Source organism: Aspergillus melleus (genome assembly GCF_016097325.1).
Source record: "Aspergillus melleus strain CBS 546.65 chromosome Unknown contig6, whole genome shotgun sequence".
NCBI lineage: Eukaryota > Fungi > Ascomycota > Eurotiomycetes > Eurotiales > Aspergillaceae > Aspergillus > Aspergillus melleus.
The window spans coordinates 1,064,680-1,083,220 of NW_025763375.1; the positions used below are offsets into that span (position 1 = coordinate 1,064,680).

General features: G+C 53.4%; 10 protein-coding genes across 10 annotated transcripts; 3 read left to right on the plus strand and 7 right to left on the minus strand.

Annotated features, from left to right (window-relative positions):
* Positions 1-20: 20 nt before the first annotated feature.
* Positions 21-1,357, plus strand: LDX57_010142 (lipase/thioesterase family protein; the record flags this gene model as incomplete). Its single annotated transcript, XM_046091887.1, has 1 exon — positions 21-1,357. The coding sequence occupies one exon, from the start codon at positions 21-23 to the stop codon at positions 1,092-1,094; it is 1,074 nt and encodes a 357-aa protein (XP_045947864.1). The 3' UTR covers positions 1,095-1,357.
* A 59-nt stretch (positions 1,358-1,416) lies between these two features.
* On the minus strand, positions 1,417-2,555 carry LDX57_010143 (SDR family oxidoreductase; the record flags this gene model as incomplete). Its single annotated transcript, XM_046091888.1, has 3 exons — positions 1,417-1,699; positions 1,772-2,165; positions 2,222-2,555. 3 exons carry the CDS (start codon positions 2,553-2,555, stop codon positions 1,417-1,419), a joined length of 1,011 nt encoding a protein of 336 aa, XP_045947865.1.
* A 622-nt stretch (positions 2,556-3,177) lies between these two features.
* On the plus strand, positions 3,178-5,448 carry LDX57_010144 (cytochrome P450). The gene is made up of 4 exons (XM_046091889.1): positions 3,178-3,657; positions 3,719-4,164; positions 4,240-4,624; positions 4,685-5,448. Exons 1-4 carry the CDS (start codon positions 3,463-3,465, stop codon positions 5,297-5,299), a joined length of 1,641 nt encoding a protein of 546 aa, XP_045947866.1. The 5' UTR covers positions 3,178-3,462; the 3' UTR covers positions 5,300-5,448.
* Positions 5,416-7,475, minus strand: LDX57_010145 (CobW domain protein; the record flags this gene model as incomplete). The annotated part of the gene is made up of 5 exons (XM_046091890.1): positions 5,416-6,235; positions 6,306-6,752; positions 6,839-7,120; positions 7,205-7,290; positions 7,368-7,475. 5 exons carry the CDS (start codon positions 7,473-7,475, stop codon positions 5,416-5,418), a joined length of 1,743 nt encoding a protein of 580 aa, XP_045947867.1.
* A 467-nt stretch (positions 7,476-7,942) lies between these two features.
* pgxB (putative extracellular exo-polygalacturonase) lies at positions 7,943-9,476 on the minus strand (the record flags this gene model as incomplete). The annotated part of the gene is made up of 5 exons (XM_046091891.1): positions 7,943-8,326; positions 8,385-8,630; positions 8,687-8,860; positions 8,913-9,080; positions 9,141-9,476. The coding sequence occupies 5 exons, from the start codon at positions 9,474-9,476 to the stop codon at positions 7,943-7,945; spliced, it is 1,308 nt and encodes a 435-aa protein (XP_045947868.1).
* A 768-nt stretch (positions 9,477-10,244) lies between these two features.
* LDX57_010147 (MAPEG family protein) lies at positions 10,245-10,897 on the minus strand (the record flags this gene model as incomplete). The annotated part of the gene is made up of 3 exons (XM_046091892.1): positions 10,245-10,444; positions 10,541-10,842; positions 10,893-10,897. 3 exons carry the CDS (start codon positions 10,895-10,897, stop codon positions 10,245-10,247), a joined length of 507 nt encoding a protein of 168 aa, XP_045947869.1.
* A 363-nt stretch (positions 10,898-11,260) lies between these two features.
* On the minus strand, positions 11,261-13,782 carry LDX57_010148 (putative C6 transcription factor; the record flags this gene model as incomplete). Its single annotated transcript, XM_046091893.1, has 4 exons — positions 11,261-11,344; positions 11,394-11,486; positions 11,540-13,159; positions 13,219-13,782. The coding sequence occupies 4 exons, from the start codon at positions 13,780-13,782 to the stop codon at positions 11,261-11,263; spliced, it is 2,361 nt and encodes a 786-aa protein (XP_045947870.1).
* Positions 13,783-14,856: 1,074 nt separating this feature from the next.
* LDX57_010149 (uncharacterized protein) lies at positions 14,857-15,800 on the minus strand (the record flags this gene model as incomplete). Its single annotated transcript, XM_046091894.1, has 3 exons — positions 14,857-14,977; positions 15,032-15,146; positions 15,194-15,800. 3 exons carry the CDS (start codon positions 15,798-15,800, stop codon positions 14,857-14,859), a joined length of 843 nt encoding a protein of 280 aa, XP_045947871.1.
* A 457-nt stretch (positions 15,801-16,257) lies between these two features.
* Positions 16,258-17,610, plus strand: LDX57_010150 (wax synthase family protein; the record flags this gene model as incomplete). The annotated part of the gene is made up of 2 exons (XM_046091895.1): positions 16,258-17,083; positions 17,144-17,610. 2 exons carry the CDS (start codon positions 16,258-16,260, stop codon positions 17,608-17,610), a joined length of 1,293 nt encoding a protein of 430 aa, XP_045947872.1.
* A 343-nt stretch (positions 17,611-17,953) lies between these two features.
* Positions 17,954-18,452, minus strand: LDX57_010151 (uncharacterized protein; the record flags this gene model as incomplete). The annotated part of the gene is made up of 2 exons (XM_046091896.1): positions 17,954-18,097; positions 18,156-18,452. The coding sequence occupies 2 exons, from the start codon at positions 18,450-18,452 to the stop codon at positions 17,954-17,956; spliced, it is 441 nt and encodes a 146-aa protein (XP_045947873.1).
* Positions 18,453-18,541: the final 89 nt, after the last annotated feature.

Sequence of the window (18,541 nt, forward strand, 5' to 3'; positions counted from 1 at the left end):
TCCTTGTGTTCAACTTCAACATGTTGTCCCTCGTGGAAAAGCTAGACTTCGTGCCCGCCCTGCTTTCCATCATCCTCACCGTCGCCTGGGCCATCATCTCCGGCCTCTGGCGCTCGTCTGCTCATCCACCCACTCTCCTGCTTCATGTAGGTTACGCCGCCTTCCGCAAGGCGACTGCCCGTCTCTCGGTGGCACAGATGCAGGCGGTACTGCCGCCCTCCAACCGCATCTACGAGCGCTACGTGCGCCGCTCGCGCATCGCCCCGGAGACGGTGACTCTGCCGCACGATGCCCTGGGCCATTGGATCGGGTCACACCCTGCGTCCTCTCCTCCCTCCAGCGACGTCAAAGTCCTGGTGTGGTTCCACGGCGGCGGGTTCGCCCTGCCCGCCAATGTCGGCTACTTCCACTTCTTCGCGCGCCTGACCGCCGACGCCCGGCGCGCAGGGAAATCCGTGGCTGTCTTCAGCCTCACCTACTCATTGGCACCCGCGGCCACGTATCCCACCCAGCTGCGCCAGGCCGTCGAGGCCGTGCGCTACGTGCTGGACCAGGGCTACGCGCCCGCGCAAATCCTGCTAGGCGGGGACTCTGCCGGCGGGAACCTCGTCGGCGGCGTGCTTTCGCATCTGGCGCACACGCATTCCGCCATCACCCCGGTAACGCTCCCCGCCGAGGCCAAACTAGGCGGCGCCATCATGATCGCGCCCTGGGTCAGTATGAATACCGACTACGCGGGCGAGGAGATTGACTCGCGCGGCGATCTGATTACCCCGGCGGTGGCTGGGCCCTGGGCCAGTGCGTACCTGGGCACCGCGACGCGGGACTTCTATACGGATCTTTCCACCGCACCGACGGACTGGTATACCAAGTTCCCGGTGGAGAGGGTGCTGGTGTGTGCCGGCGGCAGCGAGATCCTGTTGCCGATCATCCGCGAGTTCGTGGATAAGTTTCGGCAGGGGTTTGAGCGGGTCGAATTTTGCGTAGGCGAGAGAGAAGGTCATGTGGCGCCTATCTATAATCTGTACCTGGGTGATCAGACAGAGACAGCGCAGGGGAAGAGGGTGAAGAGCTGGTTGAGGGAGGTTTTATAGGGTCATATATATACGTACATTTATCTATAGATTTCCGTTTTGTACGTTATTTGAGAATCCTTGTCAATGGGGGTTATACTGCGCATCTACTATATATTAATAATGGCTATGTGGAATCATGGGGACAGCACATATGGATCAATAATGTATTGGTATGATTAGGAGGGCGATCTTGAGTCACAAGCCTTTTGCAAGTGATTTATAATAATCATTATAAGGCTACTATATATTCTTAATATTCATAATCATATGGAAGCAAAAAGAAATTATAATCAATACAAGTAATCATCAAACTCGTGGCTTCTAGGCATATCCATTATTCTCAAGGTTTTAATCCCTGCGACGCCTGCCACTCGCGCAAATGCTTCAGATCCTTGGACCCGACATTCCGCACGAGGTCCTGCACCCACGAGGGGAAGGCGCGCACTAATGAGATTGGCATGAGATGATTGGGCAGAATGACCTGGCCACTGCTCTGCGTCAAGATCTGCTTGACCACTGCGGCTGACACCATCTCGGGGGTTATGATGGGCTGACGAAATTCCTTGCCAGCGTCGATCAACTGCTTAATCATGGGGGTGCGCACCCAGAAGGGATGGATGACGCTATTTCGTTCGTTAGTCTATTTCTTTTCTCTCTCGGCCTACATCATAGAGACCAGGTGGGAAGTAACTCACCTAGTGCGCACCTTCGGTGCTTTATAGCAGAACCGTAGCTCCTGGCCCAGTCCCTCGTGAAAGGCGAGTGCACTGGCCTTAGAGCAGCAGTAATCGACAATCTCACCCTGCGCGATGAAACTCGCTATACTGGCGATGGTGATGACGTGACCGTGGTCCTGCTTTACCATGCTGGGCAGGAACTCGCGCACAGTAAGGAAGTGCGAGATTGTATTGACCTCAAAGGTCTGGCGGATCTTGGCCTCGGACTGGTCGAGAATAGGGCCATCATTACCCACGCCGGCGTTGTTTACCAGCACTGTGGGATCGCCGTGCGCCGAACGAATTTTTTCGGCGACGGCAGCGATGCTGGCCGAGGAGGTGATGTCGGCCTTGTAGAAGGTGACATTGGAAGCTGAGTAGACCGGTTAGTTTGGGTTCCTTTCTGGTAAGTCATAAGTCACGACTTACGTAGTTTATGGGAAGGCTCCTGGATGTCCAGAATTACGATGCGCACGCCCGTCGGCGCCAGATCATCCACGACCTGCTTGCCGATGCCGCTACACCCACCGGTGATGAGCACCAACTCGCGCGCAGGCTGCCAGGGTCCAGCGCCCTGCCAGTTATTCGCTGCCCATCGTGTCAAAGTGCGATTGGTGTGGCGCACCACCCCGAGACCGACCAACACGGCCAGCGCCTTGGGAACGACGGGGTGCAGCAGAACATTTTGCGCCTCGGGGGGCAGATGCGACAGAGCGGTCTGACCCCACTGGCGTAGAAATTGAAGAGATTGATCGAGAGACATGGTGGATGAGCTTGCTTTGCCAGAAAAGAAAGTATGGATGGGTTTATCCGGATAGATATAAGGTCCAGTGAAGTTCATTCATGGCGGGTGGCCGAGGTTCTCACATGGTGGGACTGCAAGTATCCGAGCTTGCGAGACCAGACCCTGAAGAAGTTCATGATTGACACGGTGGAGCGTCTGACATTCCGGTAATTCTTGTCTACTTTGTATAATCCACAAAACGAGCCAAATAGCACGGGTGTTCTTCGCGACGGAGAAAAGTAGTGGCAGTCCACTTTACCCGGAATAGAAAGGGTTGCGAGTGTCGATCGGCACTAAGAGCGAAGGAACCGTTGGATCATTCGGCGGGGACGGTGGAGCGGGCTAAATTCGCGTCTTTGAACGATTGAACTTGGAAGAATGGAGGCAGAAAGAAATGATCAGTCTGGAGGTCTGAAGGAAATAGGGGTTGGCCAGGTCACATGGTTGCGGCCTGAATTCTCGCACTCGTTGCCTTTCTTGACATCCTCCCTCTCCTCCTCTTCTGTCTCTATTTCACCCCTTCTTGAATCATCCAACACGAGCCCCCGCATGTCGATCGATCGCCTTGCACATCCCTGCGTCATGCATTCCAGGCACATGTTCTCGAGTCCGTTCTGGCGGCTTGTCGGCGAATATTCTATTCTTCTGCCACAAGAATTCTGATTACATCTTCGCTCTCTCTCTCTCCACTTCATCCCCAGCCGAGGTCAATGCTGTCGATCCGCGGGGCCTGCCACTAATAAGAACATCAAATTATGATCCAGCTCATCGGGCCCGTTAATGGGGTCCGTCTCATAAATGAGACCGGAGGCTCATTCCTCTCCTCTTCTCCTTACCCCGGATATCCGTTCTCTCGGTTTAATTATCCGCCCTCAATTTGTCCATCATGGATTCGTTGCTGTTTCTCCTGGCCTTCTCTCTACTAGAGGGCTACCTTTTGCAGCGGTCGGTCTTTCTGGATGTTGCCTTTCGCAAGCTCTGCCTGGCCTCCTTCGGTCTGAACCTGGTCCTCTTGGGGATCTGGAATGTTCTCATCTACCCTTTCTTTGTGACGCCTTTGCGCCATCTGCCTACTTTGGGAGTAAGCCAAATTGTCATCTTGAGGCTCAAGACTCAATAGTCATTAATGCGAATCACAATAGGGGAATTTCAATCACGCCCGTATCATCTTTGACGACCCTCGCGGTCGCCTGCCGTTGCAATGGATGAAAACCATTCCCAACGAGGGTCTCATCCATTTTCGCGATGTCGTTAACAGAAGTCACCTGGTGGTCACCAGCCACCAGGCCCTGCTGGACATTATGAGCACGCACACTTACGACTTCGAGAAACCCTGGCGTGCCCGCGACTTCCTGGCCCGTATCATCGGTTTCGGTCTGATCTTATCCGAGGGCAGTGCCCATAAGAAGCAACGCAAGGCGCTGACGCCCTCATTCCACGTCAAGAATATTCGCGCCCTGTACTCGCTGATGTGGGAGAAGACGGGCATGCTGATGGACGAGCTGGAGAACGAGATGCGACTGAATCCCATGGAGGGGGCCAGTCCCGACAGTGGCGAGGGGAAGATCGAGATGAGTGTGTGGGCCAGGTACGTACATCTTTTTGATCTAGCACCCCTTGCGTCCGAATGAAGAGATCTGGAACCTCGGCTGATCTGGAACAGCCGTCTTACCCTCGATATTATCGGCCCCGCTGCTATGGGCCGTGATTTTGGCTCCCTGCAGAACCCCGAGAACAAGGTCGCTGACAGCTTCCTGGCCATCTTGGAGCCAACCCGGGAGAAAATGGCCTTTCTGGCCGTCAACTTTGTGCTGCCGCAGTGGTTCGCCCGCCGCATTCCTTGGCGCCTGAATCGTGTCGTCTCTGAGGAGACCGGGTTTCTGCGCGATCTATGCAAGGACATCGTGCATGAAAAGCGCGCCGCCATCACGGCTAGTGGTGCTACGGCGAAGGAGCTTGAGGCCGATATCTTAGGCTCGATGATGCTGGGTGGCGATTTCACGGATGATGAGCTGGTCGATCAGATGTTGACATTCTTGGCAGCCGGCGTATGTTCCTCTTCCTATCCTTCCGTAAGAAGCTTGACTGACTCGATCAACCATGCACAGCACGAAACCACAGCCAGCGCCTTCACCTGGGCTTGCTACCTGCTTACCCTGCATCCGGAAATTCAGGATCGCCTGCGCGAAGAAATTCGTCAAAAGATTCCGTCGGGGTCCCACCCAATCACCTGGTCAGACTTGGAGTCCATGTCCCTGCTCAACGGCGTTTGCCAGGAAGTTCTGCGCCTGTACCCGACGGTGCCGGTGACGCTGCGCGAATCCATCCGCGATACCACCTTGGCCGGTAAACACGTCCCCAAAGGCACTCGTATCATCCTCTGTCCCTACGCCATCAACCGGTCGCCGGAGTTCTGGGGCAACGACGGTGAGACCTTCCGGCCCGATCGCTGGATCGATACGGACAAGAACGGCCATGATATCGTCAATCATACGGGCGGCGCGTCGACCAACTTTGCCCAGATTACTTTCCTGCATGGTCAACGCGCGTGTATAGGCAAAGACTTTGCGCGCGCAGAGTTGCGCTGCGCAGTGGCCGGCGTTGTGGGCAGATTCCGTTTCGAGATGCAGGACCCCAAGCAGACGATTCGTATCGCCGGCGCGGTAACTACAAAGCCTGTCGAGGGCATGCATTTGAGGATGAAAAGAGTGGATGGCTGGTGAGGCTTTTTAATGATGTCATGATTTTTATGGCTTGCTATCAATTTGTAATAACTGTACGACTTTTCCGTTAGGTGATGTATTATTGGATCCAATTTGACTTATTCCGATATGAGCTTCTATGCTTTGATCATCTTAGGATGCGAGGGGCCGTGATGGTTATGGCTGTGGCCGTGGTGTCCATGTCCCAAATGCTCGCTGATGCGATGCTTGCCTCGCTGCCCCGTCTCCTTCTCTGACCTTTTCTCCTGTTCTGTTTCTTCCTCGTTGTCTTCCTCTTCTTCAAAAGCAGGCCATCCCTCCCATCCATCCTCCCAAATCTTCATCATCTTCTCCTGCCTCTCTTCATGTGACAGTTTTCCATTTGACATGACCTTCTCCCACTTTTTCATGTCTACGTCGTCTAGCAAACACTCATCCAACAATTTTGTGATCGCCTCCGTATCGATCCCTTCCCCGATGAACACAATCTCCTGGCGCCGATCTCCCCATCGACCCTGGAAATCCGCCTCTATGGATTTCCGCACGTCCTCGTCCTCCGGCCACTCTTCGTCCGCTACTTCGGCGAACCAAGGCCCGCCACACCCGACGGTCAACATGCCGCCTGCCTGGCTCCATTCGCCGAACTGGTCTGGGCGCGTGGCCAGCCAGAAGAAGCCTTTGGAGCGCAGGATGGACCCAAGGACGGGGTGTGCCCGTTTGTTGGATAGGATCAGTTGGGGGTCTTGTTCGTTGAAGTCGGCCATTTCTTCGTCGGAGGCTTCTGATGAGGCGTCACTCTCTGCTTCGTTTTCGTCCTCCTCTTCCTCTTCGTCGTCATCTTCTTCCTCTTCTTCCCCGGAGTTTTGCAAAAGAATGAACTTGTCGTGTAGAAGGGAGAAGAGTCGACGGGGATGGAAAGGTCGTCGCGCCGTGTAAACGAAGTTGTTAATCCCATACCTAATACGCGTTAGAGAGTGTCACCTTATACAGTGCAAAGGGGTGTTGGGGGAAGAGCATTAAAACGTACTCCACTGTCTCCGGCACCGGCGCCATCCTCTCCCCATTAGCCGTCTCCCTTCTCGTCATCTCGTGCAGACTGCGCAACCAGCCCGCTCCCGACGCGGCCTTGATGAAGTTAAACCGCCCGGTGTCCAGGATCTCTTTGACGTCGACACGCGAGTAGTTCGTCTCCAGCACCTTGGCGGCGGGGTTGAGCACCCGCAGCAAGGATCGGATACGCTCGCGCGTCTTCCGGTCCACCGTCTCGACCTTGTTGATGATGATCACGTCGGCGAACTCGATCTGGTCAACCATCAGGTCGGATATCGTGCGCTCGTCTTCCGGGATAATCTCTTCGCCGTATCGATCGGAGAGGAACTCTGCTGTGTCGAAGTTCGTGAGAAGGTTGAATGCGTCGATCACCGTGACTGTGGTGTCGAGTTTGGCAAGCGTGTGAAGACCGCCCATTTCGACTCTGTTTTTAGACCGTAGGTGTTACCATTATACTCTTGATGACCTGTATGGTTTTGATGGTGGATAGGAGGGACAGGGAAAAGTTACATTTGATTCAAGACCTTTCGGCCCTCTTCATCCGCCACATCGGCTTCCAGCATCGCAGAGCTGAACTCCGCTGTGAACGTCTCGGCCACTTGCATGGGCTCGCTGATACCCGTGCTCTCAATGACCACGTACTGTACGTCGTCCTGGCGCGTCAGCTGCGCCAGCTCCGAGAGGAGATCCCCGCGCAGCGTGCAGCAGATACATCCGTTCTGCAACTGGATGAGGTTTTCTTTTGTTTGGGAGACGTGGTGGTTCTTGATGAGCGTGGCATCGATGTTCAAACTATTTGCCAGATCCAGTCAGTTATGAGAAGGTCCACATAGATGGTGTTATGTGTCGGATGCCAAGCAGGACAATACAACATACCTGCTCATATCATTCACGATGACCGCGATCTTGAACCCATGGTCCGATTGCAGAATGTGTTCTAATAGCGTGGTCTTTCCGCTTCCCTGTTCAACATACATCAGTATCTCTGTCCAATCCAATCCACTCACCACCTACTAGGACAGTAGAGCAAAACACTTACCAAAAACCCCGACAACAGCGTCACGGGCAACTGCCTCGTCTTCTTACCAGCAGGGACCTCTCCCTGAACAGGGAAATCAATCTTCTCGGGGCCCGAATTGATGGTCATTGTGTGCGGGTAAAGTCCACAGAGAGTGTGTATGTGTGAGGGAGAAGGGAAATGAAGACAGGAAATAAAGAACGAAAACCTTGGGAGCAACTATCCATGCTCGATCTTATATACTTCTATACAAGGTCTCGTCCGCAAGGTTTCATCTCATGACGACTATTGATAATCCGGTCCATCATTGGTGCAGGCCCTGGCTTCCCCCAAGGTCCTTGCGATGTCTGCGCGCAGGAGAGCGCGCAAGGTACGCGCCCCCGGGTCCTCAGGATGTACGGATGAGGAGAGGAGTGGTGTCATCAGTTATTTGAAGGGGAATTATTGGTCCTTGGAGAATGTTGTTTAATGGTGGCAATGTGATTGGGTTGGTCGGGCTGGATATCCTATCGTGCTACGGGTCAAACTGCGAGACGACGGAGTAAAGGTGGAGAAGGATTCCTCTGGTGTACATTCTTTGCTCGATAACCTCTTAACTAAGAGCTGCTCGACTGGCACTCCACTCCAATGTCACCCTGGATTCCGTCGCAAATAATCACTGGCGGACTGGCCGCCGGACTAGTGATGTTGATGTCATTCAGCCGGATGCCCGAGCAAACGGAATTCGGCGAGCAGATTAGATCGGCCACTATGGCACCCTCCTTGCCCGACGAAGTCCCGTAGATGTTGTCGAAGACAATGTTGGTCACGTTGACCCGGGACGGATGGGCGGCACACTCCTCCGCTTCAATGTTGAAATAGCATTGATCAAGCACCAGCGGGCTATCGGTGTTCTCGATGCGGATGTTCTTGTATGTGATGTTGTTGATGCGACCGTAGCCAACGTTTTCGCCGGCCCAGGCCTTGAGACGGGCGCCGTTCTGTTATTGTCAGTATGAGGCTTTGAGATGCAGCGCATGCGCGGTAAGGAAGACTAACCTGTCCGTTCAGCAAGGTAACGTTCTCGATGTACGCATGCTCGATGATGTCCATCACTCCCGGATATTGTCCGATACTGCCCATGCTAACTCCGTGCGTGCCGTTACACCACAGGTTCTGAACGAAGACGTTGGTGGTGTTGGGCTTCGGCGAGAAGCAGTCGTCGCCGACGTTCACCCGGGTGTTAGTAACGCGCAAGCCGTCCACGTTGAACGAGTCAAACCCGTCGCTATTCTTAGGTAAAGCCTAATTGCATATCGTTAGAAAGCACAGCTCGAGGATAGAGGAGTGCACAGTCATACCGAAGCATTCGTGGAGAAAGCGTTGATATACACGTTGTCGAACGAGACGTCCTTGCTCTGCACGAAGAAGTTGGTCCAGCACGGCGAGTTGAGCTGCGTAATGCCTTCTACGGACACCCGGGTCGCATTCTCGGTGACAAAGAGAATTGGTCGGTAGTACTCGTTGTCGGGATCCTGGATGCATTAGACTCATCTAAATCCGTTGAAGCACCTCCAGAGTACTTACCAGGATCTCCTGACCGGCAAATTCATTATACCATCGCTGTCCATTGCCGTTCAGCACTCCCTTTCCAAAGATCTTGATATCCTGACCTCCCCAGCGCCAGAAGGTGATGGATTTCTGGAAATCGTAGTAGAAGTTGTTCGCTTGCCAGTAGGGCACGTCGTCGGTGAACTACAGACTTCTGTCAGATTCCAATCATTGTATATATAAGTCATGACAATCAATACATACCTTGACCTCTCCATCCAATTGGACCTCAACATTATCCAAGAAGTTCAAGTCCAGTCTCTTTCCGATCACATACTTCTCTCCCTTCTTCAGGAGCAGCCGTCCACCACGATTCGCGCGCTTGATTCCCCACAGGAAATCCGAAGAGACATCATCCGTATCGTTGCGCGACGACCGAATAGTCACCGTACGACGGTCCCGATGCTTGTGATGGTGCGCCCCGACGCGTCTCAGCTCGGCCTGGTCGCCGACCGGAATGATTCGAGCGCCTGGGATGAGGCCATTGACCGCGACACTGCTGACGGCGCTGGCAAACAGCGCGGCCAGAAAGAACTTCATGGTGCAATTAATCCTTTCGCTCGATGCGCAGGTACTCTCTCAATTGCTGTGCTCAGGGGAGGCTGGTTGGGATTCTTTCGCTTGAGCGTAGGGGCACAGTTTTATATTGCGCTGCTCCGGCGGGCCTTGTTCACCTTGCTCCTGTCCGGCCGGCATTTCTTTCATGACTATCGAACGACGCGACGCGGCCTGCGAAATCTACTTCAGACAAGTTTCTCCGCCTGTAGAATCCAAGAAAGCTGCTGTCAAGGGCGCGGCATTCGTGGCAGGGCTCCACTTGGGCTTGAATCGCATCATCCTTGCTATCTCCACGATGCGGAGATGGGGAAGACCTGGGGTACCTGATCAAGCTCTCTGGAGGAAATTTCACCGCAGCTGCAGGTTGTAAATACTTCCACCAATCAAAGGATTTGTAGGGAGAGAGTAGATTGGAGAAGATGATCGAAAGCCTCGATGGATAATTGATTTCCCACATTGATATTTGTGGGGAAAATATAAATATCAAAGATCCCGTAACATTGATTCGGACGTGGATGATGGATGTGAAGGAAAAAGGCCTGACGTCTGACAGTTCTAGTTACGGGAGCGGAAAGCCATCAACACGAGAACCTCAGGCATCCAACGAACCTCGGCAATTTCTCGCGCGATCGACATGCCCCTCGCACTCCTTTCTCCTTCCAGACAACCCCAAAATTCCATCGAACTGCTTCAACTCCCTCCCTGGAACCTATCAACCTCGGTCCGATACAATGTAATCCGTCCCCCGGCTCAGAGCTTCTTCCCCGCCAGCACCAGCGCCGTGATGCAGCTGATATTCCCCGACCACCAGGCCACCGATCGTAGGAAACTCAACGTCTCCGACTCGATCCACACATAACTGATGGCATACACCACGCGCGAGAGCGTGTACCACGCTCCGATCCCGTTGATGGTTTCGGCCGGGAGGTTAGCGTGAACGGCGAGGAGGACTGTACCATTGTATACCTGTTAGCATCAAGCCCAAAAGACAAAACGGTATCTGTGGATATAACAGAGAGTAGTCGGAAAGAAAAGATAGGACGTACTGCCCGCAACAAGCAACGGGAACCCCTCGACAGAATTGGCATGCGCTGCTTCCTGGCGCTTGAGACGGTTCAGCGTCGAGCGACTGATCTTCCCCGATTGCACCGCTGCCTCGCCGTACTTGGCCAGGTCCTCGCGTGGCGCCGTGTTGTGGTCAATTCGATGAATCCGCTTGGCTGGCCGAGTGCTGAGCACGCCGTATGCAAAGAGGAAGTTCGCGATCAAGTAGGCGGCCGCATGGTTGGGCACTTGCTGCTGGCCAGGAGCGGCGCGGAGACCCAGCGTGCTAAGAATAGACAGGGACCTGGTCTGCGGTTAGTTGGCGTAGCTTGGGGATTCCAGGGAGGAACGCACGACATGGTGAGTGTTATGAGTTGTTTATGGAGTGATGAAAAAAACGAAAAAGGGGGAAGAGAAGAGGATAAGAAGAGAATGTTCTTTAAATTGGGTTCAAGGGATCGACATCCTGTGATATCATCATCAACCACCTTGCTGGTAGCACATGCGCCTGGCTTTGAATAGTCACTGATAATACAGGGATCCTATCCCTATGATAAACCATATGAAGATCGATTCTATTGTCATATCCCCGTCCGCCCTTCACAATTATCAACAACAATAGTACAACAAAAAGAGTACACCGAGAAGCAGAGATGGTATATGAGTCAACGCTATAATGCCCCCAATATAAACCAAACGCCAGGCTATTCAACATATCATTTCTAGAAAGAGGTGAGATAATCGTGATCCAAGAAGTCTGGTAACCCATAATCCACCCCGTCGAACATATTCGCAAAATCAAGAGGCTAAACTTCCGTTAGCCAAGAAGTATTTGAAGATCCAGAGCTCTCTTACCGAAAGATCTGCTAGTCCAGCAGTGCCGAGGGATGACGAATCGAACGGGATATCGGACGAGGTGGAATCCAGCCCGGGAGTCAGCGAAGGCACCTTAGGTCGCATTAGCAGGCATATTCACCACTACAGAAGGAAATAACACTTACCCCGGCGGAACCATCATGCCGAGCCCGAAGATCAGCCCAGGAAGTTCCCCGAATGATTTGCTCGCAGTCTCGGATGGCCCGCATGGCCACCTGCTCAGCTCTGAACTGAGGATCTTCTCCGTTCATTCTGGCTTTGACGGAGGCGAGTACCATGCTCAGGAAGAAGAAGGCCTTACAGCCTTTCCCTCTCATATTAATCCGGTTGCCGAAAGTGTCGAGGGTGTTTTCCACGGCTTGCAGCAAAACACCCTGCTGGGACCGTACCAGCTCATTCAGAGAGCTTAGCGAGCTGGACTGGCCCGACTGCGCATGAGTAGGCGAGTTTTCCTCTGTCTGCCAACAGAGTTCCACGCTAACGGTGAGAGCAGCGTGGAAGAACTCGTCGCGGAACATGCCACCCCCGAGCTGGCCCAGATGAGGACATGCCTGTGCCTCCGGGAGACTGACCGGCGGCGGATCAAGCTGGGAGAGCATCTCCAGGGACGACTCCAGGCAGATCTTGCGCGAGAAGGAGAACTTGGGGGAAAGCGAAACGCTGAGAGCAAAAGGTCGATGGAGGATGAGCACGAATCTACGCATGAGGAAAATCAAGAACGACCGGGCGAATGGAAGGTTGCCCGAAGGGCTGAGTGCCGTCGATCCGCCGTCCGGGTACAGCGCCAGCGCCTCGTTCATATACATGACCAGTTGCTCGCCCAGGCGCAACGCCTCGTCATACGACAATCCGAATTTCAGACTGTTGATCTGCTTCGCTATCCGCACGCGAAGCGCCAGCGATCGGGACAGCAGGACCTGAAAGCTGCTACGCGTGAGCACTCCCAGGTCTTTGGGAGCAACGTCCTCAGTCATCTCTTCCGTCAAATCAACATCGTCGTAGTTCGAGGGCGGTTCGCAGTCAAATTCGTCGAGGTCAATTGAAGGGGCCATTCCTCCATCTAAAGACGACTCCAGATCGAATTCGAGGATCGTGGCCCACAACCGCCGGCGCATTTCTGCCCAAAATGGAGTCATCTTCCCGAAATATGACGGGCTTCTGTGCAAGCCCATGGTCATCGCCGATCGCATTAAGGATCCGGATGAGATCCACACGAGATCGCCGTCGGTTGCATCTGCTTGACGCGCGATCATCAAGAGACACTGGATCTGCAGCATGTCGAGATTGATAGTGGAACTCACGAAGGAGGATGCAATCCACGACTGAACAGATATAATCCAGGCCGAGGCTGAGCTATGCAGCGTATCGGTCTCGTTTAATCTCGTCGTTGGCCCGAAGAAACAGCTACTGGCAGCCATCAGCGCCAGCAACTTGGCCAGAAAAACCATGTCTGCCTGTTCCGTACCGGCCCAGTAAGCATCGTACTGCTTGAGGAATGTCGGGACATGCAGGATGCGGTACGTGGTCTCGAAGGTCGACAGATACAAGCTCAGCAGCTCGTCCGCTACTCTTCTGTGGGGAACCATCTCTTCCATCGAGAAGGCTTTCTCGCGGTAGACACGCTGATGATCCTGTTGTTCGCGAGAACACACCTCCCCTCGCAGCTTCTTCAGCCGCGAGTAGTCTGAATCCTTGGATTTGAATTTGTCTCGTCGACCCCTCAATACGGTGCCAATATCTTTGAACTGCAGTTCCAAGTTAATCGCCGATGCTCAATTATGCATATCCACCATTGGTCACTTACATAGGAAAGAGTCACGCCCCAATGGCAGCGCCCGCAGAATCTTGACTTCCCATTCTTGCCACGAAAGCAGGCTCCCCGTGGCAGGTGCTTGACATCCTCGCTTATGTATTGCGCATCATATGACGTCCGCAGAGTCGGTTCCCCAAAACCATCCAGACCCGAGCCCTCTGGCGTGTGAACCGACCCTGTTCTCGATAAAGCATGTTCCAGCATCTGCACACGATGGCGCAATTCGTATATCTCGTCGGGCCGTCCCTTCGGCTTGGCGACACGATTCGCTGACGATCGGTGTTTCGAGTCAAAAACGTAGAGTCCGCCGTGAACCGAACTGGCGCGACTCCCCGGCATCTGCGCGCGGTCGGGGGGTGTGTTCCCCACGGGTCGCGACTCCGACTGCACAGTCGCCTGAGGGCCCGAATACACGCATTGGTCCGGAGTCTTGGATTTGACACACTGCCCGCATGGCATGGACCGGTCGCATTTCAACTTGCGGCGTCGGCATATGGTGCAGGACAGAGCCGGCCGTCGTCGCTTCGGAGGAGATTTCGGTGACGTTGTGCCCATTACATGGGAATGAAAATCGTGTTCTTCGTCCATGGATAACCGGTCGTTTGAAGGTCCCGCTCACGCATTGGAGATGATCGCGTCGGAATGAGGATGCCTTGGCGACGATTTAAGCTTCAATGCATAAGAGAATTGGGAAAATTGCGATTTTCCGAACATTCCAGAGGCCCGCCCCGTCAAGCTTATCTGATCGGGGAGGGAAGGGAAGTGGGAATTGGTGACTGCCTGGCGCGAGTTGGTGTTTACGCCTAAGGATGCGTCAGGGTGCCTCAGGATCCGTGAGGTCATCCTGCCCGGACTTGCTCCATCCGGCTAGCCTCGGACCTCTCGGGGATACTCCATCAGGTAGTCTAAGCCGACCCTGAGTCTCTCGGTCTCTCGGTCTCTCTATTATTCTCTACGGACTCAACACCCGTCAGAACAACCCAGGTATTATCCGCCATCGCACCTGACTGCAGTAGCTCTCCCAGGAGGCTCCGTATTTGGCCAAGCACCGCTTCTCATCTCGCAGGCATCGATGGGCAAGGATAATGGTCATGAAGATAGCATACGTCCAAGGGAGTAGGTGAGTTATCCCGCAGGGCGCACACATTGCGTACGACAGAATGAGGTCTCCCAGATAGTTAGCATGGCGGACGTATCCCCACCACCCTACGCCGATGACATTAGATCAATCTATCCGCCGAAATAACAGAGGATGCGTACCGGAGCAGAGAAGAAGAGACTCGTGTTTCACCCCGTTGGCAGTCTGGTAGAAGCACTTCATAACTTTGGGCCTTTCCCCGGCAATCATACAATTACCTCGTGTCTTGCGGGTCAGGTGTTTTTGCTCGTTAGCACAGCAATAGATCAAATATCCGCCAACCCCGGCGGCAAGAATCGCAGCAGCCATGGTGGGATGTAGATGCACGGGTTTCCGCGCCAGAAATTGCGCCTGCAATGTATATACTGCTGGCAAGAATGCCGACGAGCCCCAAGCAAAGTAGAAGCCGAAATGATCATGTTCTATGTCAATGGTGCGCAGGTACCTTCCTGGTATCAGCTGTTGGTAGATGCTGCAAGCGAGAGAAGAATTTACCTGTCCTCGCGAAAGAAGAAGTCTGCCACGTAAAGCAAATGAAGAATATCAACCACGATAATAGAAGACGTGATGTATCCGTGCAGTCGGTACTGATATACTGTGAAGGAAAGATCACTGCATGCCGTTAGCACAGTCAGTTCTGATATAAACCCAAGCATGCACACTCACATCACAATCCACGAGATCATCCCAGTGCGGCCGATGTGGAAAAGCTTCATGTCCCACAGTTTTCCAAACCGGGGATTCAGTTCCACCCCCATGTACAAGTCGTAAAAGACCGACCCTACTCTCGTCAATATTGAACTGGAATTTATGGATCAACTCCAGTACCTGTGAATTTCCTATCCTCTGGATGGGATGGCCATAAGCTAGCCTTGGCATAAAACAGAATACATAAGGCGAACCCATATATATTGCCCACCAATAGAAGGGATCCCCAGTTGGAGGCAATAATCGCCGGATCCACGACGCTGCCGACAGACAGCGCCACGACCACAAGAATCGAGATGGCAAAGGCAAACAGTCCATTGGATCGATAGCTGAGAAGATACCCCGCGGGGGTTGTATGTCCCTTGCATATGCGCCCCGGGAGCCCAGTGTAGAGCAGACACTGGAAGAGTATCCACCCAAGATAGCCAGCAAAAGCCATGCCATTGAGCCCTTGACAGAGTTGGAAAATGAAGATGGACGGCCCTTCTGCCAGCAGAAACCTCAGCATCTGCACAGTAGACGCGTCGAATAGTTCCATGGATGCCCAGGGAAATAACGATAGCATGGGACACAGTAGACCCATGAACCCTGCCGCCAGCACGCCGACCTTCCAGGATGCTTTGCAGCGCCGGCCCCAGCTCAACAACCTCGATGCTTCTGCATCGGAACTGGACAAAATGCTCATCGACGAGCTTCTTATGCTTTCCGTCAGGGTGAGAGCCTTCATGTTGGTCTCTGGACTGGGGACCTTCGAGGATCAAACAGGGCGACGGTAGATATAGAAAAGCACATCCGGAAGTCTCGGCGAAGAGGCCCGTTTTAAAGGCCCTGGATCCATGCTAGGCCAAGGATCAGGAGTCCAGATCGAATCCAGAGGACGATCACTGAACGACCGGTCGGCAGCGCATGTCAGCTGTGCATTATATGTGGATCAAGGCGATGCGACGGCCGTCCGCATCTTACCTGTCGTCGAGATGAGATGACGGGCAGACGTGGCCGACGCAAGGAGTGATGAACAGTTGCAACAGTCACCATCGATGCGAATCAAAACACACACATCACATGAAGTGGATCGGGGGCTCGGCGCTCTCATTCTTCCCTCCGCTTTGTTTCCTTTCCTTCCTTTTTCCCGCCTTTTCATTCCTCGCGTTCCTCCCCAACGATGCTCTAGATATATATAGAACATGTTGACAGTGCTGTTGCTGGCCACCGCGTTGTTCTTTCGGGAAAAAACCCTGGCCGCTCCTTATGTCAGATGCATTTTCTCCCTTGCCATTCTATGCAGTGCAACCCACGCCGTCGTCTCCCCGCCTCCCTTCTTCTCGGCCTTTTTCAAATACACCAATGCCTTCCTGTCGGGGGCCTATGTTATTCGCGCTATCGAGCTGCTGCTGGTCTATGACCTGCCTCACTTGAAGCGTCTTGGCAGAGTCACCGCGTCGGCCTCTCCGCCCAAGTATGTCTGGAAACCCTTTCCGACCGCGTTGGGCGCGAAACGTTTCCTGTGGATCTGTGATCTTCTCGTCAATCCGCGAGCCATCGGTTGGAGTTATGGTCCCGTGCGATATCTGCCACCCCTGCGCGATCACCGTCAGAGCAAGAGGGCCTTAGATGACGTCAATGCGGTAGACCAAGACGCCGAGGAACCTCCGGCGACTTTCGCCAAAAGGCAATTTCGACGCATTCTCTTTGGTTATCTCATCTTGGACGCGTACCAGTCGACGTTCGGGAGGAATTATCCTCGACTTTGTGAGACTCTCGCGACCGCAGCAACTGCCGGCTTGGGAACTCATCTATCCACGGAAACCACTGAAACCCTGGTCCGAACATACCTCTTTGGTCCGGTCTGCTGGCTCACCTCCTACGCCTTTGTTGACGGGGTTCATGCTTTGTTTGGTCTGGTTGGCGTTAACGTCTTTGGGAACGTTTCTCCCAAGCTTTCCGCGGAACCATGGATGTATCCGTCGTTATTTGGACCGGTGCAGTCTCTGTTCACGTTCAGGTTGCGAGGTACGTACCATACATCCTTCCCTTTACTAGTCACTCACACGCTAACCCTGTGATGACCAGATATCTGGGGCAAATTCTGGCATGACCTCTGCCGGCGTCCCTTCCTCGCTCTGTCTGTCTCACTCATCCCCAAATCCGCCCCTCCGTATCTGAAACAGCTCGTGGTGCTATACACCTCGTTTACCCTCTCCGGCATCATCCACGCCCTCGGTTCCTATGCCGTCTCTCGCAACGCGCAGGCAGCCGGTATGATGATGTACTTTTTCTTCGTCCTGTCTACCTGCATCGCCTTTCAGCAGATCTTCTCGGGCGAGTTGCTACCTCGTTTGTTGCCCCAGAACCGCGTCTCCCGGGTCGTCATCTGGGTCTTAGACGCGTCGTTCGTGTGGGCTTGGGCGAATCTGACCTGTCCCTGGTTCATTGAATATAGCATGTTACCGCAGTCGATGGCGTCGATTCCGATGCCGTTTAGTTTCTGGGGGTGGGTCAGTCGCAGTCAAAGCCTTGTTTTGGCAGGGTCGGGGTAAGCATCCGAATTTATGGAGTGATCTCTTGCATTCTTCTTTATCTTGGTTGCAGCGGTACAATTTACGGATAGATCACCGCGCATTATTCGGTAGCGAGATACGTCAGCCTTCATTACCTGCTTTTAGCGAAAGGAAAGAAAACGCATTCATAGAGAAGAGCCTCTTGGTCTGGTCAAAGCTCTGTTGAATAACATACGTGGTATCATATTCTAACCTTCTTCGGCGGCAAAGCGATGAACATTATCATATCACCACGACGATCTAGTCAACAAATTCGCCGGAAATTCCGAAATATTTACCCTGCAATGAATATATACAGATCAACGCTAACGCTATGCTTTTTCTATCCTCGACGCCAGAAAGGCTTCATCACCGACTTGACGTAAACAAGCAAATACACCATAAGATAGTTGGAAATCACAAATGCCGTGAAAATACCGAAAAATGGCCAAATCTTGGACGAATCCAACCCGATTCCTGAAAGATACTAAATGTCCTGTTAGTGAGATCTTCTTGCTTTGCACACCTGCGAAAGGAATACTTACGTCGTCTCCGTAGCTGTACTCGCAATAGCCACATTTCCCGGACTCGTCGGGGTTGTGTAGATAGCCCACGCCTTTCTCCTCGAGCCATGCCCCGGCATATTCGCCACATGTCAGATGAGACGGACTCTCAAAGATGGTGAGTTCGCTTTCGTCGCAGATAACAGGCATTCCGCGGAGAACAGATGTCAGTACGCCACCGATCCAGTATGTGAACGGTGTCGCGTAGTACATCGTGTATGCCCAGAATGCGGGCATATTCTCATGCGGCTGCAAGATGCCGTTGAATAGCTCGCACATGATGATAAAGAATGGCATCAAGGTTGCTGCCACCAACGAATCGGCACTGCATTCGTTGTCAGCTAGGATGTCATGGGAACCTTCTTTTC

Coding starts and splice junctions, on each gene's coding strand:
- LDX57_010144 (XM_046091889.1), top strand. CDS start 3,463: ATGGATTCGTTGCTGTTTCTCCTGGCCTTCTCTCTACTAGAGGGCTAC. Junction 4,165..4,239: donor GAGATGAGTGTGTGGGCCAG/GTACGTACATCT, acceptor GATCTGGAACAG/CCGTCTTACCCTCGATATTA. Junction 4,625..4,684: donor TGACATTCTTGGCAGCCGGC/GTATGTTCCTCT, acceptor AACCATGCACAG/CACGAAACCACAGCCAGCGC.